The sequence below is a fragment of the Falco peregrinus genome, chromosome 4, assembly GCF_023634155.1.
Source record: "Falco peregrinus isolate bFalPer1 chromosome 4, bFalPer1.pri, whole genome shotgun sequence".
NCBI classification, from domain to species: Eukaryota; Metazoa; Chordata; class Aves; order Falconiformes; family Falconidae; genus Falco; species Falco peregrinus.
Window position 1 is genome coordinate 107,156,262 of NC_073724.1, and position 24,291 is coordinate 107,180,552.

The window sequence follows — 24,291 nt, forward strand, 5'->3', positions numbered from 1 at the left end:
GTGTGTTTCAGCTATTACAATCTACTAAGTAAAATAAGAATAACGTCAAAAAAATCGCTACCAGTGCAGTAGAACTGGGGAATACAGGTGGACTGTGTTTGGCTGAAGCCTTATTACTCCAGAACTGTTGCTTTTTGGCTAAGAAAAGTGATGGGTTTGCCCCGCTCTTATATTAGAGGCGATAAAAGCAAGCTGTGCGGCGAGGCGGGCGGACAGCGTTCGCAGGACAGCGGCACAGCACCGGCCGTGCTTCCGAGCCGCAGAACAGCGGGACCCGCTCCTGCTCCCTGGCGGGGGGGTCCCCGCTCCCGTCCTGCCCGATTCCTAGGGGAGACTTTGGCGTGTTCCTTCCCGGACCGCCGTGGGCCGTGCTGCATGGCAAGCGGCTGAAGGCGAGCGCCGTCCCCGCCGGGGTCTCCTTTAGAGTACGGCCCCTCTCCTGGGCAGCGCTGCGGCGCGCAGGTACGCACGGCCCCGCGCCGGCGGCCGCACCGAGCGGGCGGGGTGAGGCGCTGACCCCGCGGCGGGCGAGAGGCCGGGGCGGCCGCGGACCGGCAGCTCCGCCGCGGCGGGGCGGGATCGGCTCGGAGCCGGCGGGACCGGGCGGGAGCCGGAGGGGGCGGCGCGGAGGGGGCACCGCAGCCCCTCGGGGGAGGCGAGCGGAGCCCGCCGCCCTCCCACCTCCCGCCCCTTCCCGCCGGCCGGGAACCAGCCGCGCCAGCTGCCGCGCAGCAAACTTTACAGCCCCGGTTCCGAGCGGCGGGCTCGCCTGCGGCGCGGCGGGCGGCCGCTCCCGGGGCGGCGGCGGCGAGCGCGGCCCCTCCCCGGGCTCGGCGGGGCGCGGGGCTCCGTCCGGCCGCGCTGCCCGCCCATCGCCGGGGGACGCGGCGCTGCGGGAGGCCGAGCCGCAGTGCCGCGCTCCGCTCGCTGCCGCGCTCCGCTCCGGCGTCCGCAGGGCGCCGCCGCGCGTCAGGGCGCCTCAGCCGCGGGACACCATGAGCCAGGCGCAGCCCTACGCCCCGCGGAAGAGCAGCTCCCCGGCGGCCGGCGCCCGGCGGAACGACAGCCAGGACTACCTGCTGCTGGACGCGGAGCCGAGCGAGGACAGCGCCTTGCCGCCCTACGCCTTTTACCCCGTGTGAGTCCCGCCGGGCGGCGCCGGGGGTCCCTCTCGCCCTGCCTCCCCCCCTGCGCGGAGCGGGCCGGGCCGGGGCGCCGGGCTCTGCTCTAACTGCCGCTGGAGGGGGAGAGGCGGCGGCGGGACAGGTGCTGGCGGGCTGGGATGGGCTGTGCCGTGCCGTGCCGGGCCGGGCCGGGCTGGGCTGGCCGCCGCTGCCGGCGGCAGGTGCCGCTGCGCGCCCGCTGCGCTGCGGGTGGGGCAGAGCCCGTGGCGGGACCCACCCGTGGGCCGTCGCGGTGTGGAGTCCGTCAGCGTCCCTCGCCTTCCCCGGTGGGGGAGCGGGGTGATGGCGAAAGCCAGAGGAGCGGCGCTAGCAGCCCCCTGCCCGGCCGGCAGCGTCCCCCCCCCGCGCTGAGGCGGGCGAGCGGCCGCCGCTCTTTGCCGGGGGGTGGGGGGGTGGGGTGGCGCGGGGGCGTCCGTTGCACTTGCAGGGTACCGAACAGGTTTAGTGTTGCCCCAGACACTGTAACTCCTGCCGGCGGTTGCACCCACAGAGAGCACGCGTTACAGGCGGGTTCATAAACCCATAATCCTTTCATCACTGCATTTTGTCAAAATCATGTAGCCTCGTGTAATTTGTCATTTCATTCTCTTAAGTTTTGCTAAGTAATTATTATTTAAGGCAGGGTGTGAGAACATATGCAATGTAAACTAAATGAAACATAAATTACAAAGGTTCGGGAACCGCGATTTTTAATATCCAGGTCAATTGACATTCGGTGTTGACAGTGTCCCTCCGGTTATGTGTTGTCAGCATGACTTCTGCAATTACCACTTGTTAACGCTTCTGAGGAGAAGCTATCCCACAGGGGGGAAAGTGGGTATGAAGCAGTGCAAGAGGAGTCCTACACCCTCAGATGATTGCCAGAGGATGTGTACTTTCTTTTGTACAAACTGCATTTTATTGTTTAACTGGTAAATTCCACTTATCAGTCTCTCCTAATTTTTGCTTCCAAATACCTGGATATAGGAAAGGAGTAACAGCAACAAAACTGGCAACACTCATGCTGTTTATTTATAAATTTGGCTAAGAAGAACCAGAGTTTTCAGAACACTGCTGTATTGCTATTCCTAAGTGTCTTTGTAGAGTACTGGTTCAGTACGCTCGGGTAGCTATAAGAGCATACATTATTGCACATTGGACTTAAACCCCATTTCAAAATATATGAATGCATCTGGCTAATGAATACTTTCTGAAGAAAGACCTCATGGCGGTTAGTTCAGGGATTTGTTCTGATCAGTGGACTCCAGCTTTGAACTAATACAGCGGTTCTGAAGTTTCGTTGCTGTGTACTCATCAGAATGGTTGTGCAGTTTTAGGAGGATATATCTTGTGTAAGTGATTCAGAGTAACCCTTCAGTCAAAATCTGCAAGGTCTGTGGCGTGCTGGTCTTTTCACTTTGGCGGTATAAGCCTGTGCTGGCAGCTCTTGGTCCAGCACACAAGTGTGGAGATCACCTCTCAATGGCTATAAGGAGAGCCTACATCCTTATCAAGTTGCTTTGTAAAACTAGGGTAGCGCTAAATGCAGGAATTTATCTCCAGTTATGTCATGTCATGGTCTTGCCTGATTCTGTAGTACAGGTAGGTCCAGCACCCTGGAGTGCCACCGTGATGGAAGGTGTTTCTGTCTTGTCTTTGGAAGAATAGAGAGAAGCCACCTGATACAATTGGCGGGTATACATTTGAGGAATGTGCTCCTCAAATTTGTGTCATCACTACTAAAAAGGGTACTTTAGTGGGCAGTGCTTGTTTTTTACGTCCATGTTAGGCATGGGGAAGCTGTCCTTTGGGGCTTCTCTGGATGTGAAAAAGAGCCACTTCACAGGCACTTCTAGACAATGTCTGCAAGGAACTCTTTGGCTGGCAGGCGTGAATGCAGTGTGTATAGGCTCCTCCAGGGTATGGTGATTACTAAGCACAGGTTTCGAATTTTCCTGCTTAGGCACCACTACATCATATTTTAGGTACATTTTGCAGATCAGAGGTCATTAGTTTTACTATGGCTTTCATATGGCCAAGAACGTAATCATGTGGGCCATGTTTGGGATATACTGTTTATGTCAACTACATGCAGTAAAAATACTTTTTTCTGCTTTATTTGAAAATCCTCAAATGACAAGTATTTCCTGATGTAATTATGGTAGAGAGTGTTATGTGAATCTTACCTTGTATCTGTAGAGTCTTAAGGTCTCTGGAGAGCCCAAGGATACTGCTGATGAATGGCACGTACTACCCTGACAGATAAATTATGTAAGATCAATTGTTTCATGGGCTTTGAATCTACTTGAACTCGGTGTGCATACCTTATGAAGTCTGTCCATACGTGTTTTGTCAATGTTTATTCTTTAGCTGCTTCTCCAGAACTGCGGCAGCTCAGGGAGCTGGTTGTCCTGTGAGGTGCTATATTTTTCCTTGAAGTCCTTGTTTGAATCTTTAGTGACCATTCGATTATGAGTCTAAACCATGGGGTCTATGGGTCTGTCTGTTGAGATGGAGCTACGTGTCCCTTGAGATTGAATGGTATGTCCGCATTTCAATGCAGACACAAGAAAATAACCCTCCAGATCACATCATTTGATGTATTCTGGAATTTTATAACTAAAGTGACTTACATTTCACTTAGAGTATTTCTTGGTATATCCAATTGCTCAGGGTGTTTTTCTCAAATGAATTAGAAAGTGGTAGGCATCATTTGCATGTGCAGAAATGCCCCAAGAATGTATTGTGTGATGGTGATTAATGCAGAACAGTAATGCAGAGTACAACTTTGTCCAAAATATCCAAAACTAGACTACCTGTAAGTGTTGTAGTGGCTGGATAATTAATAATAATAATATAACAACAACAACAACAATAATAAATTAAGAGAACTATTTCTTGTATTTGTAGCTAAAGCGTTAATCCATCAAACTGTTAGTTCAGTCTGAGCCTTGATGTAAAGCCCCCTTATAACAGCAAATAATTGCCAGTTTAATAAAAGACACTGAGTTTGCCTTCCCCCTCCCCTGATGATTTTTCAGATGATGCGTTAATTGTAAAATATTGTGGTCACATTAAAAAAAAGAATAATTGTCAATGATCAGGCTAGCTGGCTTGATGGTGTGTCAATGAGTTCAGCAGCACTGATTGGGTTATTCTTTTAAGTTTAGGCTATAGTGTACTTGAATATTGAATTACCTGAAAACTGAAAAAAAATTTGAAATACTGACCTGTTAATGTTAACTGACCCTGTGAGTAGCAAGAGACCCGACAAACTTACTCATATATTCAAGGCTTTGCGTTTCAGTACTCATGCGTAACAATATGCATCATGTCAAATGAGTATGAATTCAGGAGCATTCTTTCTGAAGAACAGCTTTACTGTGTCTGAGGTAGCTGCTACCTTTGTTGCAAACAAGACTTTGGCCAGGTATCCTGGGCTCATTAGCAGTGCCAAGTAGGGTTACGCAGTCTTTTGGCAGTAAGTGGATAGAACACACCTTACCTTTATGGTATGTGATATGGTGAAAAAAAAAAATTCTAATGGGGTTTTTGACTGAAAAATCTTGAGGTTTTTTGTTTTTTTTTTTCCAGAACATTTGGTAGGAAAACCACTATCTGCAGAATTTGTAATTAAATAGTTTCCAAAAGATTAGGCTACTTTTTAAGAATCTAATAACTGTATATTAGAAATGATATGCCAGTAAACACTTTCTTTCTTATAGTCCTCTTCCATCTAGTCAAATCTGGCCCCTAATGTATGAAAAATACATTGCAACATACAATACATTGCAACATACGTGTCAGAAGACTGCTTCCTGAAATGCAAAAGTGCAGATAAGATTTTTTTTCGGTTTTGTTCCCCCCCACCCCCCCCCATACAAGTATGTCATTGGCAAAGAGCCTGGTTTTGTAGTTTAAAACAGGTTGGAAAATGCATGTTAAAGTCTAACCCCAAATCTGAGTGCTGATGTACAGTGCGATTTGAAAGTGATAGTACTTTTATGTAAACTTCCCTGCTGAAAAAATGTTATTGAAAAATAGATTGTCAGTGTACTAAGCTAGTGAGGATCCACTAATTCAGTCAGACATCTGGTTATATTGCTTATTTATACTTTGAAATATTTTGTATCATGAAAAATAAATATGTTTTCTTATACACGTGAGGAAGGATAATTATGCGTTAAAATGTCAGTTGTGAAGTAAACGAGGCACAAAAATTATCAGATGAAAACAGGGGAATAAAGGGTTCTGAATGTGCATAAGTGCCTTGAGGCATAGATTATTCCTCAGCTTTTGTGGTTTTCAGATCAAGTGTTTCTCAACACTATCAAACCCAATGCATACTTTAAAACTACTTTTTTTTGTTAAATAATATGTTTAATAATTTCTTTCTTGCCTGTAATATAACAGTTTCTGCTATTGGCATTAGTATTATTTTTGTCTTCAGCCTCAACTATCTTGCTTGAAATGACCTGAAAAATTATCTTCCAGCCTCTTCATTAGACATAATCTCTTCAGGGAGTACTGTGCAATGTGGCAGCTGTGTTTCAGATTGCTAGTCTCTTTGCTGAGATGCTACGTCCTCTGAAAATATGTTGCAGTAGTTTTGTTGATAGCAAAAAGGTAGAAGAGTTAGTATGGAAGGGGATCATTTCCTTTTATAGCCTAATGGATGGAACATTTTCCTATGAATTAGGACTAATGGATCTACTTCCTGCTGAGCACAGGAAATAAAAACATGTCTGGAGCTCTCACATTCTGGGTGACTGAATTTAATCCCTGAAGTCCTGGGTAAAAGAATGTGATAATTACCAAACCCCAGAAAATCCAGCTTTTAGTTACCTCTGTGTTTCTTACAAGTATCTGGAAGAGAATGCTTCACTTTTGACAGTAATTGTATCTTTAGTTCAGTTCTGCTTTTTCCCCCCACATATGTTTGTTTTTGATGAAGAGTTGTGGGATTTGTTTGGTTTAGTTGTTAGGCACTTTTGTGTTCATTGCATATGCGTACTAATTTAACAGTGAACTAACTTTGGTCAGCTCCATTACCTGAACGGTTTCCTAAGCTAATACTTCATAATCAGTTTTGCTTGACTCATTGCAGTATTTCTGTAGCTTTATTTATACCCTAACTCGTACTTAGTTACCAAATGAGTGAAAGTCACCTCCCGGTGGGACCTAATTTTATAAAACTGGAAGCTTTCCATGTAAATACAAGTCATTTGTTAAATTTGCATGAGGAGGATTGAGTAGTGATTAAAAAATGTGTGGGATATATATGGCATACTTAGCTGTTAATAACAAGTGTGTTCTTTGTCAAACACCCTCCCAGCAGCATTTGCCACCACAAAAGTTGAAGGTTATAATAACTTGGCTACTTGAAGAATTCCTGCCAGCTATCAGTATCCCCAAATAAAGGTGACTTGGCATGGTAGGTCTTCTTCATCAAGCTGTGTTTAGACTTTTCAGCTCTGCAAACATGAGCAAAAGAAAATGTTGGCAGTTGAGCTATATTCATCAAATTCTTTATGACTTGGTTTCATACCTCAAACTGTCATGCAGGGCACAATGACTTAGCAAAGGGCTTCAATCTTAAAGTGCATAAAATGGTTCTTACTTACATGTTTGTGCACATACTTGTGAGTTAAACACGCACACGGAGTACTCAACAGGAGGCTTAAAGGATTTGCTTTGATAAGCAGTATTTAAATGTAAGTTTTGATAACTAAATGTGGACAAAAAGCTTCGTGATAATTAAATTACATGCAGTTTTCTCTGAAATGGATTATCATTTTTTATCTTGCAGTAGAAAAGTTATCGTTTATTTAGCAGTGAGAACTTAAGTACATAATCAAGTACACTGGTTTTAGCAAAATAGAAGTTATGGAATATAATGTGAAGATGACTAACTAAAGTCTGGGTTTATTTTCTATATCCATTTCTATACAACAACACTTTTTCATACCGTGAGTGCAACTGACATCTCTATTGTCCCCTGCAACCTACTATATCTAAATAAACATTTGTCAATATAAAAAAAACCAGAAAGGCACTAGGAATGAAATGTGAGATTTGGTACAGGAACCCCAAGTAAGTGGAGCAGCAGAGGAACTGCATATCAAGAACTGTCATTTTAGGTGTGTTCTCAAAGCTATGTGGGAAGTGTGGATAGCTTGTTTTCTGCAAGAGTTGAATGTAATTTCCTTTTGTTTAAAGAAGTTACTAATTTGAACAAAATGGCTGTGGATGTGGGTTTTCTGGGTGAAAGCTTTGTTGTGGATGGGCCACTTTCTTTTAATGTGGAATAGTAGTGATGAAATAAAAATTACAAATAGTAGTAATAATAGTACTCATGAATCACCAAGAAGTAGATGTGATGCCTGCCTCTTTGCTCAAACATTCCTTCAGTAGTGCCCTTAGTCATACTGCTGTTACTGTTTTTCCTTATACATCATTAATTAAAACCAAAACCAACCTTGTACACTCCCGTCTCAGCAGAACATGACTGGAGTTCTTTTTTGCCCTTAGAGATTGAATAAATAGTGTTTTTGATGTCAGTATATACCTTATACGAAAGAACTGAGTTTTTTTTTAAATTACTCAGTATCTGTGAGGCCTTCCTGTGCAGGTTCATGGACCAAAAGATCATGGTTGATGCAAACTGGGTTTAAAAATACCCCGGAGAACAGAATATAGATCACAAGGTCTGGTGTTGCAGCACCAGCAGTTTTACAGAATATTCACACTGGAGAATTTCCATGAAACTTTGCTGCTTTGTTACCAATCTTGAATGAAACGGTGCATGTCTTACAAATGATACCCATGTTCTTTTGAGTTAAGTCCTGGTCTGCTGAAGGTAGCGGGAGTTCTACTGGATAGCCCAGGTGTTTAACAGGTTCATATTACGAATTGACTTGGTTATAAATGACTAGCAGCAGCAGCAGCAGCCCCTCCTGACCACGTGCCAGTCGTGGTTCCAACACACCTACATGTGGCTCTGTTGTGGTATGCAAATAGTTGTGCACGTGGCAGCTTATAATCCCTGAGCTGCACAGGAGATCTCATTTCTAATCAGATGCTGGCTAATTGCTGCTAGTAAGGACAAGCTACTATTGGAGCCAGCTGAATTGTTACTTTGAAAAGAGAGGACCTTGATTTCGCCATGACGTGAGGGGACCTGCCACGTGCAAGCAGGCAGTGTCTTAACTTGGAGCTGGACAGTAACTAGCCTGAGACTGAGGAGGTGTTGCAAAAACTTGGCAGCCACAGCTGTCCTGGTTCCTGCTGAAATGTTATTTTTATGCATCCTGATCAGCTTAACTAGCAAACAAGTATGTGCCCAGCAGGCTGGCAGGGTGGACTACAGTGCTGGATTGTTGCCTCCCATCTTCTTCTGTCAGCACTGGTGATAGTTCAAATAAACACTTGGTTGTGCTGATTTTCCTCCTGGCCCGGTCTGGGTTTTTTCTGTCAGACACATTAACTGAATTTAGGAATGATGACTGATTGCTTAGATGCGTTTCAAAAGGGAAGATTCCCTCATTTTTAAGGAGTGATTTATGTTTTCTTTTTCTTCTGCAGGGTTTTTTGCCTGTAGTGTAAACATTTCAGCTGTTCCAGACATGATTTTTCTCCCTTTTTCTAGAACAGGTGACCAGGTCAGACTGCTATGCTTTGCTAGTCCTACTCTGTGTACGTGTCTTAGGCCTGCCAAGTGGTAACAATGCAATACTTGATGCTTTTTGTGAAGCTCTTGACGTGCATTGCAAACAGACATGTTGCACACCATCCAGCTGTCAGCCTTCCAGCTGCTGGGTGCTTGACAGCAGAGAGTGTGGTACTTAGAACAGCAGTGATTTAAATCACAGATTGCATTAGTTAAGCACCTCAACAGCACCTGACACATCACAGGAGACCCTAACGGCAGTGCCACCAGCATGCATCCATGAAATACTTCTAACTGCTGTGCAGCTTGTGGGAGGATGCTTTGGAAACTGGCGCTGCGAAGCTGGCGAGGTCTTTGCCATTGAGACTCATGCCGTGAACATCATGATTACCATTTCCCTGCTAATCATAGTGTGGGAAAGTGCCCTCCCTACCCCAGATGCCCGCGCATATGCCGAGTCATGTGTAGCCGAAGCACACTTAGGAGTGGGGTCTTGTGATGGAGGCAGTGTTTGATACATCTTGATCACTGGGCTCCTGCACCCGTCCCACATGAAACAGCTGAGCTTGAGAGAGACGTGTGTTAACTTGCACGACCCACCACACAGGAAACCTAGTGCCATGAAAAATCCAGGTATTAGTTAAAATAGTGGATTGTAGGGTTTTTTTCCTAAGCATTTGCAATATGTGCCAACATTTATGGTCACGTTCTGGGAGTTTGTAACCATGTTAAGTGAAATATGTGGGATCAGACTGAAATTTTTATTTTTTTTTGTAATCCTTTCAGAAAACACACTGAGCCTGTTTGAGAATTATTCCTAACCAACTGTTTTTCATGACTGAAGACTATAAACAATTTTTCCTACTGTTTTGTGATGCAATAATTTATTTTCTATGTTACTTCAGTTCCACTCTGCTAATCTTTGTTTTTATGCATTATTTCCTTAAGCTAAGCTAAAATTACTTTCAAGTATCAAGTGTTTTCTAACATTTATTAATGAAATATCACATGAAGTAGAAGTTTCTAGTTTATTATCTGCACTTGCTAAGTTTGCTGGATTATACATGAGTTGAAGATACTTTTATTTTTCTTGCTGGATTTATTAATTTGTAATTGATTCCAATAAACCTACTATGATCCAAATATATTAAGTACAGAAAGGTGTTTGAAATGGTAATTTAAAGATTGTAGAGCTTTACTTTGGGCACATGTGGGATAGAAGTGTTTTTAGAAGTTATTATAAATGTATATAATACAAGTGGCACTTATTCAAAGGGAAATCCTGTGCTCTGAGAATTCTTGAGCTTTTCTTAGCTCTGAAGCAAAGGAAGAATCTGCCTGCACTGTGTTCACTGCCTGGCTTTTGCTTTGCTCTGTCCTGAAGGAGCACATGGACCAGGATGATTGCTCAGAGGGTTCTGGCTCTGTATAGGATCAACATGCTCCACTGTACCAAGGGGGTGAATGAAGTTAACTCCAGTGCAGTGGGGTACTTGAGGACATTTGCAGTTGAACTTCTAAAACTTCTATGCAGACATTTAAGTCCTGCAGGCTGCTGGATGGCAGTGATGACTCTTCCTCTCTGTAGCTCTTTACCTCTCCTTTTAAGAACAAGTTGGCTATAAATTTCTCAAGGCAGTTTTTGAAGACTGCTGCTCTTGTAGCTTTCTGAAGTGAGTCTTAGAATCATACTTCTCCCCTTAAAATAGATGATTCCCCCCCCACCCCCCCTGTCTGTAAGTGTAAAAATCTGAACTAAAAAATGCAACAACTGTTGACAAAAAATGGATAGAAGTGCAGTAGTGGTAACAATAGTTAGTTAATATAACTTCAGTTTGAGGTAGTGGGAATGGGATGAAACTTTCCAAGGATACTAGATATTTTGTATGGCCTCACATTGGTATTCTTGCTTCAGCATCTGGAAACTAAACCATGCAATATCTAAATCTCTGGAAAGTTTGGGCTGTAATCTGTGCTACTGTTTGAATCCTGTGGACATTGGTGAGGCTGAGAGTCTGTAACGTCCTCTTGCTGGCTGGGAGACATGCAAGAGTTACAACAACATGGCAGATACGGTGGAGGAAGAATATCAATATCTTGAATGGACATCTAAGCAACAAATAAACCAAGCAAAAATTAGAGTGGCAGAGGAACATAAGTATCTGAAGATAAAGTCTATATTATTTAAAACATTTTCTAGAGCACTGCTAACAAAATAATCAGCGATAGCAGTATCTCCAGAATGTCTGCAGGGTGAACACTCTCTATGGTACGAAGTGGTAGAAGATTTTTTGTTTTCAACTTTTCTTCAAAAATAGAATTGTAGAGGATTAAGTCAGAAAGGTATTTAATCATTTAGCAACATCTGATGTGAGCACATTGGTAGGTAAACAGCAACTGATGTGATAGTGAAATTTCAGCAGTGCTTTGTATGATAAAATAATAATGATCTTACCTAACAAGTTGATATATAAAATATAGACTGGGATTTCTTACCCCACAGCCACTTCCAGCCTAAAATCAGCAATGGCATTTAATAATAGGAAGGGAAACCTAAAAAATATTCTAGGTAGGGATTTACAGAGACAGCAAGGCTAATGCCTCTAATCTTACAAAGCTATCTGAGGATCTTTAATGACTTGAGGTTACAATGTTATTGATTTTTACATCAAATCTGAAAAACAGCAGAAATTTCCCTAGTTAATCAGTGACAGCATAAAGGGAAATAATATCCTTTGTGGATTAACCAGCTTCAGTTCATGCAGGATTTGTGGCATGTCTGCATGGATCGATGAGGAAGGTGCTGGTACAGGGGTAGCAGCACTGCCGGTATCTGTGTGCCTTTTCTGACCTCTGGCTGTGCTAAGACTTCTTACTCACAGCATGCAGGTCTTTATCTCCAACGGGTCAGAAGAGGCATGGAGGAACACAGCAAGGAGGAAGGGAAACGGGGAATCACTGTGGGGGGCGTATGGTGCAGTTCCTGTCTGGACTTCTTTTTCATTGAAACTTGAGTAGGAGATGGGAGGGATGATGCATGTCCAGGTGTCACCCCAAAGACAGCAAGCATGCATGTGTACAGGGAGGGGCAGGAGCTTGGGAGCACTGCTGCTGTTGGAGATGTATGCTTCTGATTGCTTCATGTTCATGAGTTCCCAATTTCATGAGTTTTGAACTTCTACATCAGGTTATAGGTATTGCGTGTTGTGGATAAAGCACAGTAGGATTGATAAAAACTCCATCCATGGATTATTTTCAAACCACATATTCTTTAGTAAAAATGTCAGGAACTTTACCATCTTCTTTTGCTTTTGCTTTAGACATGGGATTTGAGGTTGGAAGGTAGAAATCTTACTGGTACCTGCTTTCATCCCTCTGGTGGTCTTCAGGCATTTAGTCTGGCTGCTGCTCATGTGGCAGGAGTGGTAGCAAATGTAGGAGAGGCCAAGAGGTTTGTTTGAAACAAAGCATCCAGCCTGACCCAGTAGTCTGGGCTCCTCCTGTGGTGTGTGAGAGGCAGGCCCCTCCAGGGGGTAGTTCATCAGATCTCTTTCAGGACTGGGTGAATCATGCTGGTAACTAAAATTTTGTGGAAGGGTTGCTGATGAATAGCAAATCTGTATTGCACAACACGCAGACGCACTGGCACTGACTTTGGTGGGATTTGTGTCCGTATGCCTGTGGAAAATACTATCCTCAGTCTTCAGTATCCCTCAATGTATATTTTGTACTGTGTTTTACTGTTTGTGTTGTAGTGTATCTCAATGATTGATAATTTAAATTTGGAAGAAAAGATGATGTATTTCAGGAACAGACTTTAGAAATGAAAAATAAGTGTTATACATTGAAAATTGGGTATTTCTTTGATTAATGCTGAATTCTGACATGTTTCTGACCTTTGGCTACCGATCTACAAAACATTTAGATTGACTATTTTTTTTTTGGAGGAGAGAATTAAGAGATACTTTTCATGTTAATCATCTAATCATCTGCACTGCATTAGCGAACAGAAGCAGGAAGAGGAAGATGGGATATAAGTAGACCCAAATGGCTTTATCTTTTAGCAAAAGTAATTTTTTTTCTAATCTTAAATTCAAATTTGAGCCAAGCAGCTAGAGGTTAATCTTTAATTTTCATGAAAAGTTTTACTTACAGTTAGCAAAAATATTAAATCTGATTATTTTTTAAATAAATCATAATGCTAGAGATTGCATAAGCATCACAAAAGATTTTACAGAATTTCAGTTCCTCCTTGCTGATTTTCCAGTTGGCTGTCGTGAATAAAGTATCATTGTTAGTGGTGATGTACCTTTGTCTCAAAATAGAACTTCCTACAATTAAAGGTGTTTACTAACATTCTGTGATGTCAGATCATGTTCTTCCCACTTGAGTTACATGCATGGCTTGTTGATATCACCTTTAATTGATTTAATGCTTCTGCAGTTTGCATGCAGGCTAATACAAACTGAACTTGAGAATGTATTTCAGTTGTAACCACAATTTTACGCTGCAGTTATTTAGAATTTTAAAACATTAATTGCATGAAATTTGCATAAAGTTTACATAGAAAACAGGAACATTTTCTGTTTAGGAATAAATGAAAATCTTCATTTTCAGTATCTTGGTGACCTGAAGGTTCATGCAGAATTATTTCCCTCCATTCATAAATTATTTTCATGTGTACAGGTTTTTGTTTCAAGTGGCTAGTGACTGTCCCTGGAATTTAAGGAAGAATCCTGCCCACTAGTAATCATAGCGTAGCATGCTGTTTTCTCCTCAAGACTGAAAGACACCAAAGATACGTTTCATTTAGAGACATGAGGACTGTTTTGGAGAGTCAGAATTGCATGAAAGATGCAGCAGCAAAGTGTCTTTTCTGTGTGAGAGGCAATTTCTAATTTCTTTATCTGGGAATAATTCTTTTAAATGTATCAGTGTTATACTGGGAGAGGGGGAATGTTGCCCCAGATACGAATTGCCAGCCAGACAGCCCCTGGGCAGTGTCACAGTATAGCTGGCTGCTTTTTGTTGTAAGAAATACGGAACAAGATTTGGAGGGCTGAATGCCACCTGGATATTGTAGTGCATCCTTCTTTGCAAGCTCACAGGCAGACTCAGCAGCAGGCTGCTGCTTCTTGGCTCGTAAGGGGTGTGGGGTGGCTCTTCTGGTGTGCAGTGCAGAGCTGGGATCCTGCCTTTGTATCTGCTGGGGTTGTACTGCCCTGCTATGTGATGATAGCAAACGGTCAAGTTCATTGTAACTTTATCAGCATAATATCCCTTCTGTTTGTAGTAGGTGAGCATATCTTCCTGTGATGCTCATTTGACATGTTTGCATGTTGCTATACTTAGAGCAATGAACAAACGAATCATTAGTGGAATGTGTTCACTGATACCAGTGGGTATCACTGTCTTGGCTGAAGTCAGTGATTGACAAGATCACCTTACCGCTTGCTCTGCTTAGTAACCCCTGAGCTCAAGACAGACACAAGGTGGAAGGAAACAAGAAAGCATCTATTCCTGCTATCTATACCTGAAAGTATCAGTTCTGAGAATGTAAGAGGCAGTGCATACCAAATTATGACTGCTAAATACCTTACAAAAAAAGGTAAGGTGGTAAAAACGATGTAACTGGAAGGAACGTTTCAAAGAAACGTAGAGGGTTAGGGATGTGCAAAACTGACTTTTTTGCCACCTGTGTCCAGTCATCAATTGACATCCTCTTAAAAACTCAAGGTAATTCCCAGAGAACAGCAAAGCCAGCTGAAGCTGCTGTATGTTCTTGTGCCCTGGAACTGGATGTCGCAGAGTGGGGGAGAGGGACCATGAAACTGTTTTCATTACACTCTTTGTATGCAGCATCTACAGAAACAGTATATTGATCAGACTGACTTTTATATCCCAGGGATTATTTCTGCATGACAGCATGACTCTCTTCCTCACACTTCACTTATTGCTGCTCCGGAGAGTAAGCAGTATAACATTTACAAGAGGATCATGGGGGAAAAAAACAACTTGCTAAGTTAAAACTCTGTGAGTGCATGGGTTTTTTTTCGTTTGTTCCCTGCCTTTGTTCTGGGATGTCATCATGCAGACTTGGCAAAACAGAGCAATTTCATTTGTCCAGTAGAGAATATATGTGAATTCTGTGTTCCCATTTTCCCAAGTCCTATGTAAAATTGAAAGCTGAGTAAGTCTGGAATTTCTGTTCACATGAAACATTACTGTTCCTGTATCTGTTTTCATGATTAAAATATTAAAATTTCAAATTTTTCTTTTGCCAAATAAGTCTTGACCACACTGTTCTCAGAAATATTTTCTATTTATGTTTTGATCCAAAGTGTTTCAGTATGTTTGAAGTAAGAATGTTTGTCTGTTGAAACCACCCTAAATCATACATAAGTCAATTTAATGTTAACTGCTTTTGTTTCCCCCCACTGGCTGGCTGTATAGAAGGCAGTTTCAGCTCTCTGCTGAACCCTGTTTCAAGTAATGCATATGTGGTGTAACTCCCTTGGCAGGCAGCAGCATTCAGAGTGTATCTGCATGTTCCTGTCTGATTGATGTTGTTCTCTTGAGAGACCAGCCCAGGCAAGGCGGTTGTGACCAAAACTACAACTCTGTCTCCTGTCTTTAGGAAAATCTAGTTAGTTGTCTGTGGAGCGGATGCAAAATGTTATCAAAATCGTACATTTCAAATGAGTTACAAATCAACCATGTGAATGCTTTCTTCTCCACAATAAGGTTTTTTTATCCAAGTAACAGAACATCCCCTTCTCTCCTCATGTATTTGGTTAAAATCTGGTTAAGTGAAGTTAGAAGTTAGATGAGGAAGAAAAATTCCTGCTGAATGGTTTTGCTTTTCAGAACCTGTATTTGCCACTGGATGAATGAAGAGGCTACTTTGATTCTTATTTCTCCTGGTTTAGTTTATTTTTCATGAAGAGGCTACTTTGATTCTTATTTCTCCTGGTTTAGTTTATTTTTCCAGCAGAGAACTTTCCTTCCGTCCTCCAAACCTGATGTTCTCTGGGTCTTAACTCTGCTAGTAAATGTGATTTCACACTAAAAATATGCCTTATGGTATTATTCTGCTTTGATTCTATATAACTAAGACTTAATTACATTAAGTTCTTCTCTAAAGTATGTTGCAAAACCAGTATACTTTAATAATAATTAGGACTAAGTAAGAACTGATTTTGGTTGGTATTTACCATTGCACGGCAAAGTCAGTGCTCCAAAATCTGTGTTTATGTGTCTTGTTGAGTAAATACCCCTTAGGAAGATTTCTCATCTCTTTATTTCACCATAGTGAATTATTTAGCAGTAAGGTGCGTTTGTGGGGTGTCAAAGACCAAGTTGCAAGACCTGTTTCAGCTCAGGCAGAAGTCTCAATCCACAGTTGCTACCTCCCAGAAAAATGTCAGCAAGTTGGAACAGTTATTTTGTCTGTTTCTTGGGTTTCTTTTTGAAGATAAAGGTCTCATAGTTTTCCACTGTGAAAGTGAACCTCTTGATTTTCATTTGAATGTAACATTGGTCTTTGTCAAGTAGTTGTAAGAGCCTCTCTGTTATTCTATTATTATTACCTAACTGGACAGCTACAAGAAGTAATGGTATCGTCAAATACAGTAGCTCAGGGATTTCATCTGTTCTGTGGGATCAAAGGCAGCATGATGTTCAGTGGATGCCAGAGTTTTCTACTTTCGAGTGGTGGTGTGAGGCAGAAGGTTCTTTAAATTTTACAAATGTCACAGGAAAATATCCTGCAATTATGAAGTAAATGTTAAAGGTCTCATTTTATGTCTTTGATCTATCAAATATGGTCTCTCTTTTACATTGTGCCGTGTATTGGAATTGTTATTACATCTCAGGTCTGAGACCGGTGAATGATCTTTTCTTGCTGGAATTGCCCATGTGTCTTGCCACCAATTCTGTTTTCACTAAGTGTCCCTGAGGTCAGGGTATAAAGTACTTTTATTTGTGCATAGCAGGGAACAATAAACGCCATCATTGTTTCTTTAGCCTTATGAAGTAATTATTTTTCAATAACAGTTAAAACAGTTATTAGAAGTAACCCAAATTAATTGCTTTTTTTACACTGTTGTCCCTTTTATGTAAGCACACATTGAAATGCTAAGCATTTTTGCAGTGACTGTTCTTTATCCTGAAGTTATATTGTGCTGATTTTTAGTGGAGTTTTTATTTTATTTTATTTGGTGTAGAATACATATTTCTTCAACCTACTTTGCAGCAGATAGTGGGTAGCATCTACAGAAATAGCACTGCTCCCTCCTTGTTTTCACAGAATTCAGTTTCATGTTTTTAAACTGTTTTTAGTTTTCTTCTGGGTAACACCACTCGGCTTTTCTTTTTGTTGAATACCACTTTGTTTTTTAAGCACTTCTAATGTAAATCATATTACCTTGCTTCTTCCATTTAATTAGCAATATATCACATTTACATAATGAAAATTACTTCTTAACATAAATGCAGGAAGAGTATAGATAGGCACATTTCATTATTTTCCCACAAGCAGAAGTTTTCATTTTGTAGGAATACCTCATTAGACAAACATCTGTATTAGCTGAGGGACACATTTCATTGTGTCACAGGGTATAATGAATTAACAAATGGATAAACATGTTAAGGTCCTTAACTAGTCAAATGTGACTGCTAGAATAATCATACCCATTACCTTTTTGGAATTGTGTTTTTATATATTATTGCTTGTCTGGTTTATGGGAAACACAGTTATCTCTAGGTTAATTGTTGTCTTTAGTATAGTTATACCATCTTCTAGGTTTTGGTTTTTTTTGCATAGAACAGAGAACTTTTTGTCCGTTCTTCCTCAGGTGCTGAGCAGAACATGTATGTGCTGCTTCTTCAGAGGGGGCTTCTTTCACCAAACCCTAGCCACTCATTTAATTCCAACAGGTTCTCCTATTACTATTTCCTTTTCAGACACTTAAAGGACCTGTAGTGCTTTTTCCTGTACTCTGAGTAGTCTTGAGGTTGTTGGTTGTCATTTTCCCAACTGGATATTTACATGGATTTTATTTCATATCAGTCCCTTTTATCCACAGTTCCATCCACTCATAACTTACCATATTAGTCTAGTTTTTCTTCAGTCACATGGGACATTTGTATTCAGCATCAAGTATCCATGATGCTGAAGTCCATATTTTTCTCCCATCCTGATTTTATTGGCAATTTTCTTTAGTTCAGAGGCTTCACCCGTGACAGGTCAAGATCAGGGAGAGACATCTGAAAAGATAAAATATTTTTTAAAAAGAATATTATCTGAATAATATTTCAGCATGAGGAACTGAATTTAGGGACTATACTTAGATGCTGTTTGATGAGATCTTAGGATTGTTATATTTCATGTCTACAGTTCTCGGAAAAAATCAGACACAATTATCGTCAATGGTAGTGATGAGTGGATTACATTGCTTTCAGCTAAATTTGATGTTAATAGTTAGATTTCAAGTAATAAATAGAGACTGAATAGACCTCCTGAGGGTAACAGAATTACCCAGTTTTTGGTTACAATCCAGAAGCTGACAAATACGATTAAAGCACAGTTTATTGCTATGTTGGAGTGTTAGTTCAGTGCTGGCTGGAGAGCATGCTGGTCTGCCATATCCCTGTTACAGGCTCAGTGGTTTGTGTCATTTCATGGAGAAACCATGCAGGTGTATTTCCCCTCATTCTATTAGCCATATTAGTTTTTTCTTTTTTAATTTTCTTCTACTCTCTTCTATCTTTACTTGCATTGCATTTGGAAATATTGGGGTGATTTTAGTTGCCACATTGTCTCCTGTCTAGAATTCATGCTTCGTGACCTAATAGTTTTTTATTGTTGTATCTGTGCTACAGAGGATAAGAATTATTCTACTGAGGATCAAATTTTTGTGCGTGTTCTTCTTAAAAGATGCTGAGTAGTCTTAAGTTTAGGACAAGCATGATTAGCTAAAATTAATAGAAGTTTGCAAAAATAAAGTCAAAGTATCGTATTCAGACTTCTTACCTTTGGCAGCATTCCTCTGACCAAGCAGAAGCAGCATCTAGCTGAGATACTGTCTTGTTAAGGCATTTTACATTACTTTTATCATGCTTTCTCTAATCCTCTCCAGCTTTTGTATTGCCGAAGTTTTTTGTGTTTCTCTGTCCTTTCTGGTGGTACCGTACCCCATTGCCTGGAACTACAACTGTATATAAACTGTGCTAAAGGTAATGGTGAAAACTGACTCATGCCAGAAGTAATTCATGCCACTAGGAGAACAGGGAAAAGGAAAAAAAAGTCGACCTTGTGGGTGTGAGCTGAATTCTGTGTTAGTGTTTCACCACGTGCTTGAATCTCCCCATGCAGTTCCTGGGTTAGTGTATTACAATTGGATTTATACCCATTCAGTGGCTGCGATGGGCTCTTTGTACTGTGTGATACATGTTTGTTTTCTCTCCTTTTATAACCATATATATAATATATGCATGCACTGATACATGTTCCCTTTTTTCCCTTTTTTGAAAACAGATGGCATTGCTGGTACCCCCAAAGGGCATTGCAACTTCTGAGCTAAGGTACTACTGCCAGGATACCCTTCCGAAACTGGAAAACACAGAGAGGGACAGGGAGAAGATAGAATCATGTCTCTGTCCCACAGGTACATAAAAAGGGTGGCCGAGGTAGCCAGCCTTTTGAGATGCAGAGCAAGGGTTATTTTGCACCTTGTGTATACAGAATTGTTTTATCTGAGTTAGTTTTTGAAACGTGATGTTAGCCACTGCATGGCAGTTTCTTTCTTTTAAATGCCAGTTGACATCATTTAATGTCATTTAATGGATGGCTTGAGCATGTTCAGGGGGAGTCGGGATGTCCTAGCATCACAACTTTTAAATACAAGCCTACAGAAGGTCTGAAGCAGAAAGTCTTCTCAGTTCCCCGAGCACCCCTTGTTATTGTAGTAATATGGCAAAGTGACATGCTTTTAGCATTCGGCAAGCGATTGCAAACATAAACCAAGTGGTTAAGTCAGAATATGGTATTTTCAAACAAGGCCCCACAGAGCTAAAGACACAGATATTTACTGCTTGAGCTTAAATCTGTTGTCTGGAAAGAAGAGAATACCCTTGGGTTTTTGTGTTGACCAGGAATAAAGTTGGGAAGGGAAAAGCTAGAGTCCTAGCAAGCGTTGTCGCAGATGTGCCTGGTTTCACAAGCCTGAAATCTGCTATATGTCCTCTTTTCAGCCTATACTGGCTAATACTTTTGTACTTTGTTGCAGTTGTCAAACACAAGATGTTATTTGTAAAACTCCCCAGGTTATTATGGCTAGGAAAAGATAGTGCTCTGTAAAGCACACCTACTGCTGGTAGATCATGGCATTAATAAGAGAGTAGTTAAATGGAAAATAAATGTCTGTTGAAGTGATTGACAATTGAAACCTAAGAGATGTGGCTTGTGAAATTTTTTAAGAGAAATGTACCAAACATGGGACTGTAGTACTGAAGATGCAATCCAGCAGAATGCCATAGAATCTGTTTTGACAAAAGCAACAGCAGCTTTATGATGCAGATGTTAAAATGGAGAGTGCCACAGCTGCCCCTCTGGTTGGCTTGATTTCTGTATTCTGCTTAATCACAGAAGCCGGACAGAGATGTTTTTGTCTGGGGAGGCAAAACTCCATGTCTGGGAAGGGTGTAGGCAGTGTTACAGAAGCTGCTGCCTCTTCTGAGGCGGTCTCTGAGTATGGGGGCTCCCTTCAAACAAAATAGTGATTGATTGCTGAGCAGGGAAGCATGAAAGGATTGATGTTAGTAGTTTAAAAATGAGAGGACTACCAGGCACTTGTGAAAACAAACTAATAGCTGTCAGGTGTCGTTACACATGCTCAAATTGCAGCTCTGTAGAACCTTCTTTTGCTTTCAAATTCGTCTGTACACAAAAGGTGTAGGAAGTAGTAGAAGTAATAGGAAAATGTAAATTATCTAAGCCTACCCTTAAGATTGACTTGCCAGTTCAAAAAGCACTTGAGCTTGTGATTGAGTCTTAATGCTTGTAATGGAACTAAAGTGTATTCTTAAGTTAAAATGACAAAGCTTCTTTTATGAACTTAGACTTTTGCTACAGAAGAGCATATGGAAAGAACCCATTCTGATATTTTACTATTCTTATGCTCCTACAAAAATATTTTTTCTAGTTTCATTTGTGTGGTATTTTCATTGTAAAGAGATTAAATAAAAAGTTTTAAATATATTAAAATAGCTGTTTTAATTTTCCTAGTGTAGATTTGACATCACATTCCTGAATCCTGAAGATTCGCTGATACTTATTTTTCTTTTATGGTTTATTACATTGGGAAGCAATAAATCAAGTTTTCTGTAGTATCTGTTTGAATATTAATGAGTCATTTAATCGAGTTGATAATATGAGTTAGAAATTTTGCAAGACAAAAATGTAAGTTCTGGTATTTAACATTAGTGAATAGTATTCTTATGATATGTTAGAAGGATGGATGGGTATCGTACATATAGTAAACTAATCTGTTTCTGTATGTGAATTTTATAAACCATGTTGTAAGGCTTTAAAGCACTTGTCAGTTTTACAAATTTAAAAGAGGATAAAAACATGTGTTAATTTGGATAAATAGAGATTGAAAGATGATTTGGCATAGATGGGTGGTAGGACTTACCTGCTAGGAGGTTCTATTGATTGTAAGGTATTAGAATGAGAATTACTTTGAAGTTACATCTCAAGATATATAGTACACTCACAAGCTGTGAGGTTACATTAAGGATTTCTATACTGTGAACTGATCTAATTTTGATTTTGGAGGTTTCTGAACTGGCTAGAGGGCATTATTTGTTTTTCTGCAATAGGTGAAGTTTTTCAACTCAGGGCAAATGGATACTCTTGGCATCCTTATCCTAGGGAATTTAGTGAGACAGATATTACCTATGCTTTCTTTATTAAAAAATGTACATTTCAGTATGACTAAAATTCTTTTTTAGAAGGCATTATATCACTCAACACAATAATTAGAAATTAAACAATGAGTTATATGCTGTGTGAAAGTATTTTTCCATGTTTGGCATTTGTTTAAAGTCTGCAATATTTACTGCATATTGCACAGAAACGGAGGCAGCTTTCAATTAAAATAGGTCCTACTTCTCATTTACAAGGCTGATTCTGATGCCTTTACTGATGTTGGGAAGACCCAGACCCAACATATGCCCAGTGTAATACTTGGGCAAGTTTACTTGTTCCCTAGTTGAGACATCAGGTACAGGACTTCTAAATTAGCTTCTTAGAAAGCATCAGAAATACAGTTGACATTACAGGGACTTTGGGTTTGGAAGAGGCAGAGACCCCACAGACTTCTGAGGTCAGTGTCCTCATTGGCCAGTACCTGGGAGAGGCCAGTCCACCTGAGAGTGGAGTCAAGGCATGAATGTCATGGTCAGTGTGTGAAACTTGACAGATCTGCAACAGTTGCCAAATAACTTGACTATGAACAAAGGTGACAGAGAGTGGGGTGTATCTGGAAATGTTAATTATATCATTTGTTGAACTGCTGAAAGATGTTGAAGTGATACATTGAGGAGTCCAAAAAAAATTCTTAGAAGAGTGACAATATTCAGACTGAAAATAACAGTTATAGTGGTTTCAGTGGTAATACAGTAGTAATTAGCAGAGCTAAATTGTTATAAAACCAGTCATGGGTGCCTTCAAAGAGCAATTCTCTGCTTTGAACTTTCATCATCACTGGACATCCCATTTGTCATCATTTTCTTTTAAAAAAAAAGCTTGCAGGGTGTTGTATATAATATACTTAACAATTGATTGTCATGGTTTGCCCCCAGCAGGTGGCTAAGCCCCACGCAGCTGCTCGCTCACTCTGCCCCCCGTTGGGAGGTGGGAGAAAACCAGAAGAGTAAAAGTGAGAAAACTCATGGGTTGAGATAAAGGCGGTTTAAGGGGTAAAGCAAAAGCCACACACACAAGCAAAGCAAAACAAGGAATTCATTCACCACTTCCCATCGTCAGGCAGGTGTTCAGTTGTAGAGGAATGAAGCAGGTTAATTAACATTGATAATACACAGCTGTGGGCTGGCTTCAGGGGCGGCGGGTTGGCCGATGTAGGTAAGGTGCAGCTGTGGCTGGTTCTGTTAAGGGGTTGGGCAGCCAAGGAAGAGAGGGCAGCTGAGGAAGAGAGAGGAAGAAGCAGAGACAACACATGCCCTGACTGAGGAGAGATGAGAAGAAGGCAGCAGAGGGACTAGCATGAAGAGTATGTTGGTATGAGATGGTAAAAGACCTTGTTGCGGCTGGCTAGTTTGGAGAGTGCTGTGACATTTGGTTATCTTGAGGAAAGGGCTCCCTCATGCACAATGGTTATTTGGGAAGACAAATGCTGTCGCTCTGAATATCCCCCCTTCTTCTGTCTTTCCCCAGTTTTTTTGCTGAGTATGATGTCTTGGGTATAGGATATCGCTTTGGTCAGTTGAGGTCAGCTGTCCCAGCTGTGTCCCCTCCCAACTTCTTGTGCACCCCGAGGCCACTTGCTTTTGGGGTGGTCTGAGAAGCAGCAAAGGCCTTGGCTCTGTGCAAGCCCTGCTCAGCAGTAACGAAAACATCCCTGTGTTATCAGCACTGTTTCCAGCACAAATCCAAAACACAGCCCTGTAGCAGCTACTGTGAAGAAAATTAACTCTATCCCAACCAAAACCAACATATTGCTATAACTAGCTAGACTGCTGGAGTCACCCTAAAGGTCCCTTCGTAATCAGTATAGAGAAATAGTCATCTTTGGTGCACAGTTTAAATCAACCTGAATGTAAAACACTAAGGTATCTAAAAGTGCAAAGTGGGTGAGCTGTACCCTTGGGGGTTCTGGTTCTGTCAGTTACACTGTGAGCATGTGGTCTAGTTCATGTGCCCCTTTCCACGTTGTACTTACTATGTAATTGTTATTTAGATAATTGTATAGAAATGCAGAGCACAGCATCTCGGTGGTGGTGTAACAGTCATATACATTAGCTGTGTTTAAATTATTTTTTCAGGCAAATTAAATGGAGTATCTGGACTTCTGTGAATTTATTCCTGCTTCTGGTTAGAAAGGCTCTGTAATGCATTTTCACGTGGGTATTGAAATGTCAAAGGGTCATGTAGAACACTCAGCTAGGGAGCCCATTAGAGTTAGAAGCTCTTCTACCTTGAAACAAGCTTGAACATCTCAAGTATGTTCAACAAGTAGAACAAGACCTATGAGAAGCTCAGCCCTGCCATTTTTTACTCCATTGTGCCAATTAAAATGCGACATACAGAGCAACGCCTGTTCCAAAATAAATCTTTTACAGACTTTTTTTTCTATACCTTTGCATTTGCTGACTAGTTTAGTCTTTTCTCTTTTTTAATACTATTGATTGTAATAAGATCCCCTTACTATCTTTTTT

General features: G+C 41.2%; 1 protein-coding gene across 2 annotated transcripts in view; it reads left to right on the forward strand.

Moving 5' to 3' along the window:
* The first annotated feature begins 323 nt into the window (after positions 1-323).
* TRPC6 (transient receptor potential cation channel subfamily C member 6) overlaps positions 324-24,291 on the forward strand; it is a 100,026-nt gene continuing 76,058 nt past the window's right edge. Inside the window, exon 1 of one of the 2 annotated variants that reach the window (XM_055803043.1) lies at positions 324-462. Coding sequence is in view for 1 of the 2 variants with exons in the window: in XM_055803042.1 (XP_055659017.1) it covers positions 996-1,138 (143 nt within the window). In the remaining variant the exon portion in view is untranslated. Of the gene's footprint in view, positions 463-616; positions 1,139-24,291 lie in introns of those variants that run through there. The other variant, XM_055803042.1, reaches the window with a different exon arrangement.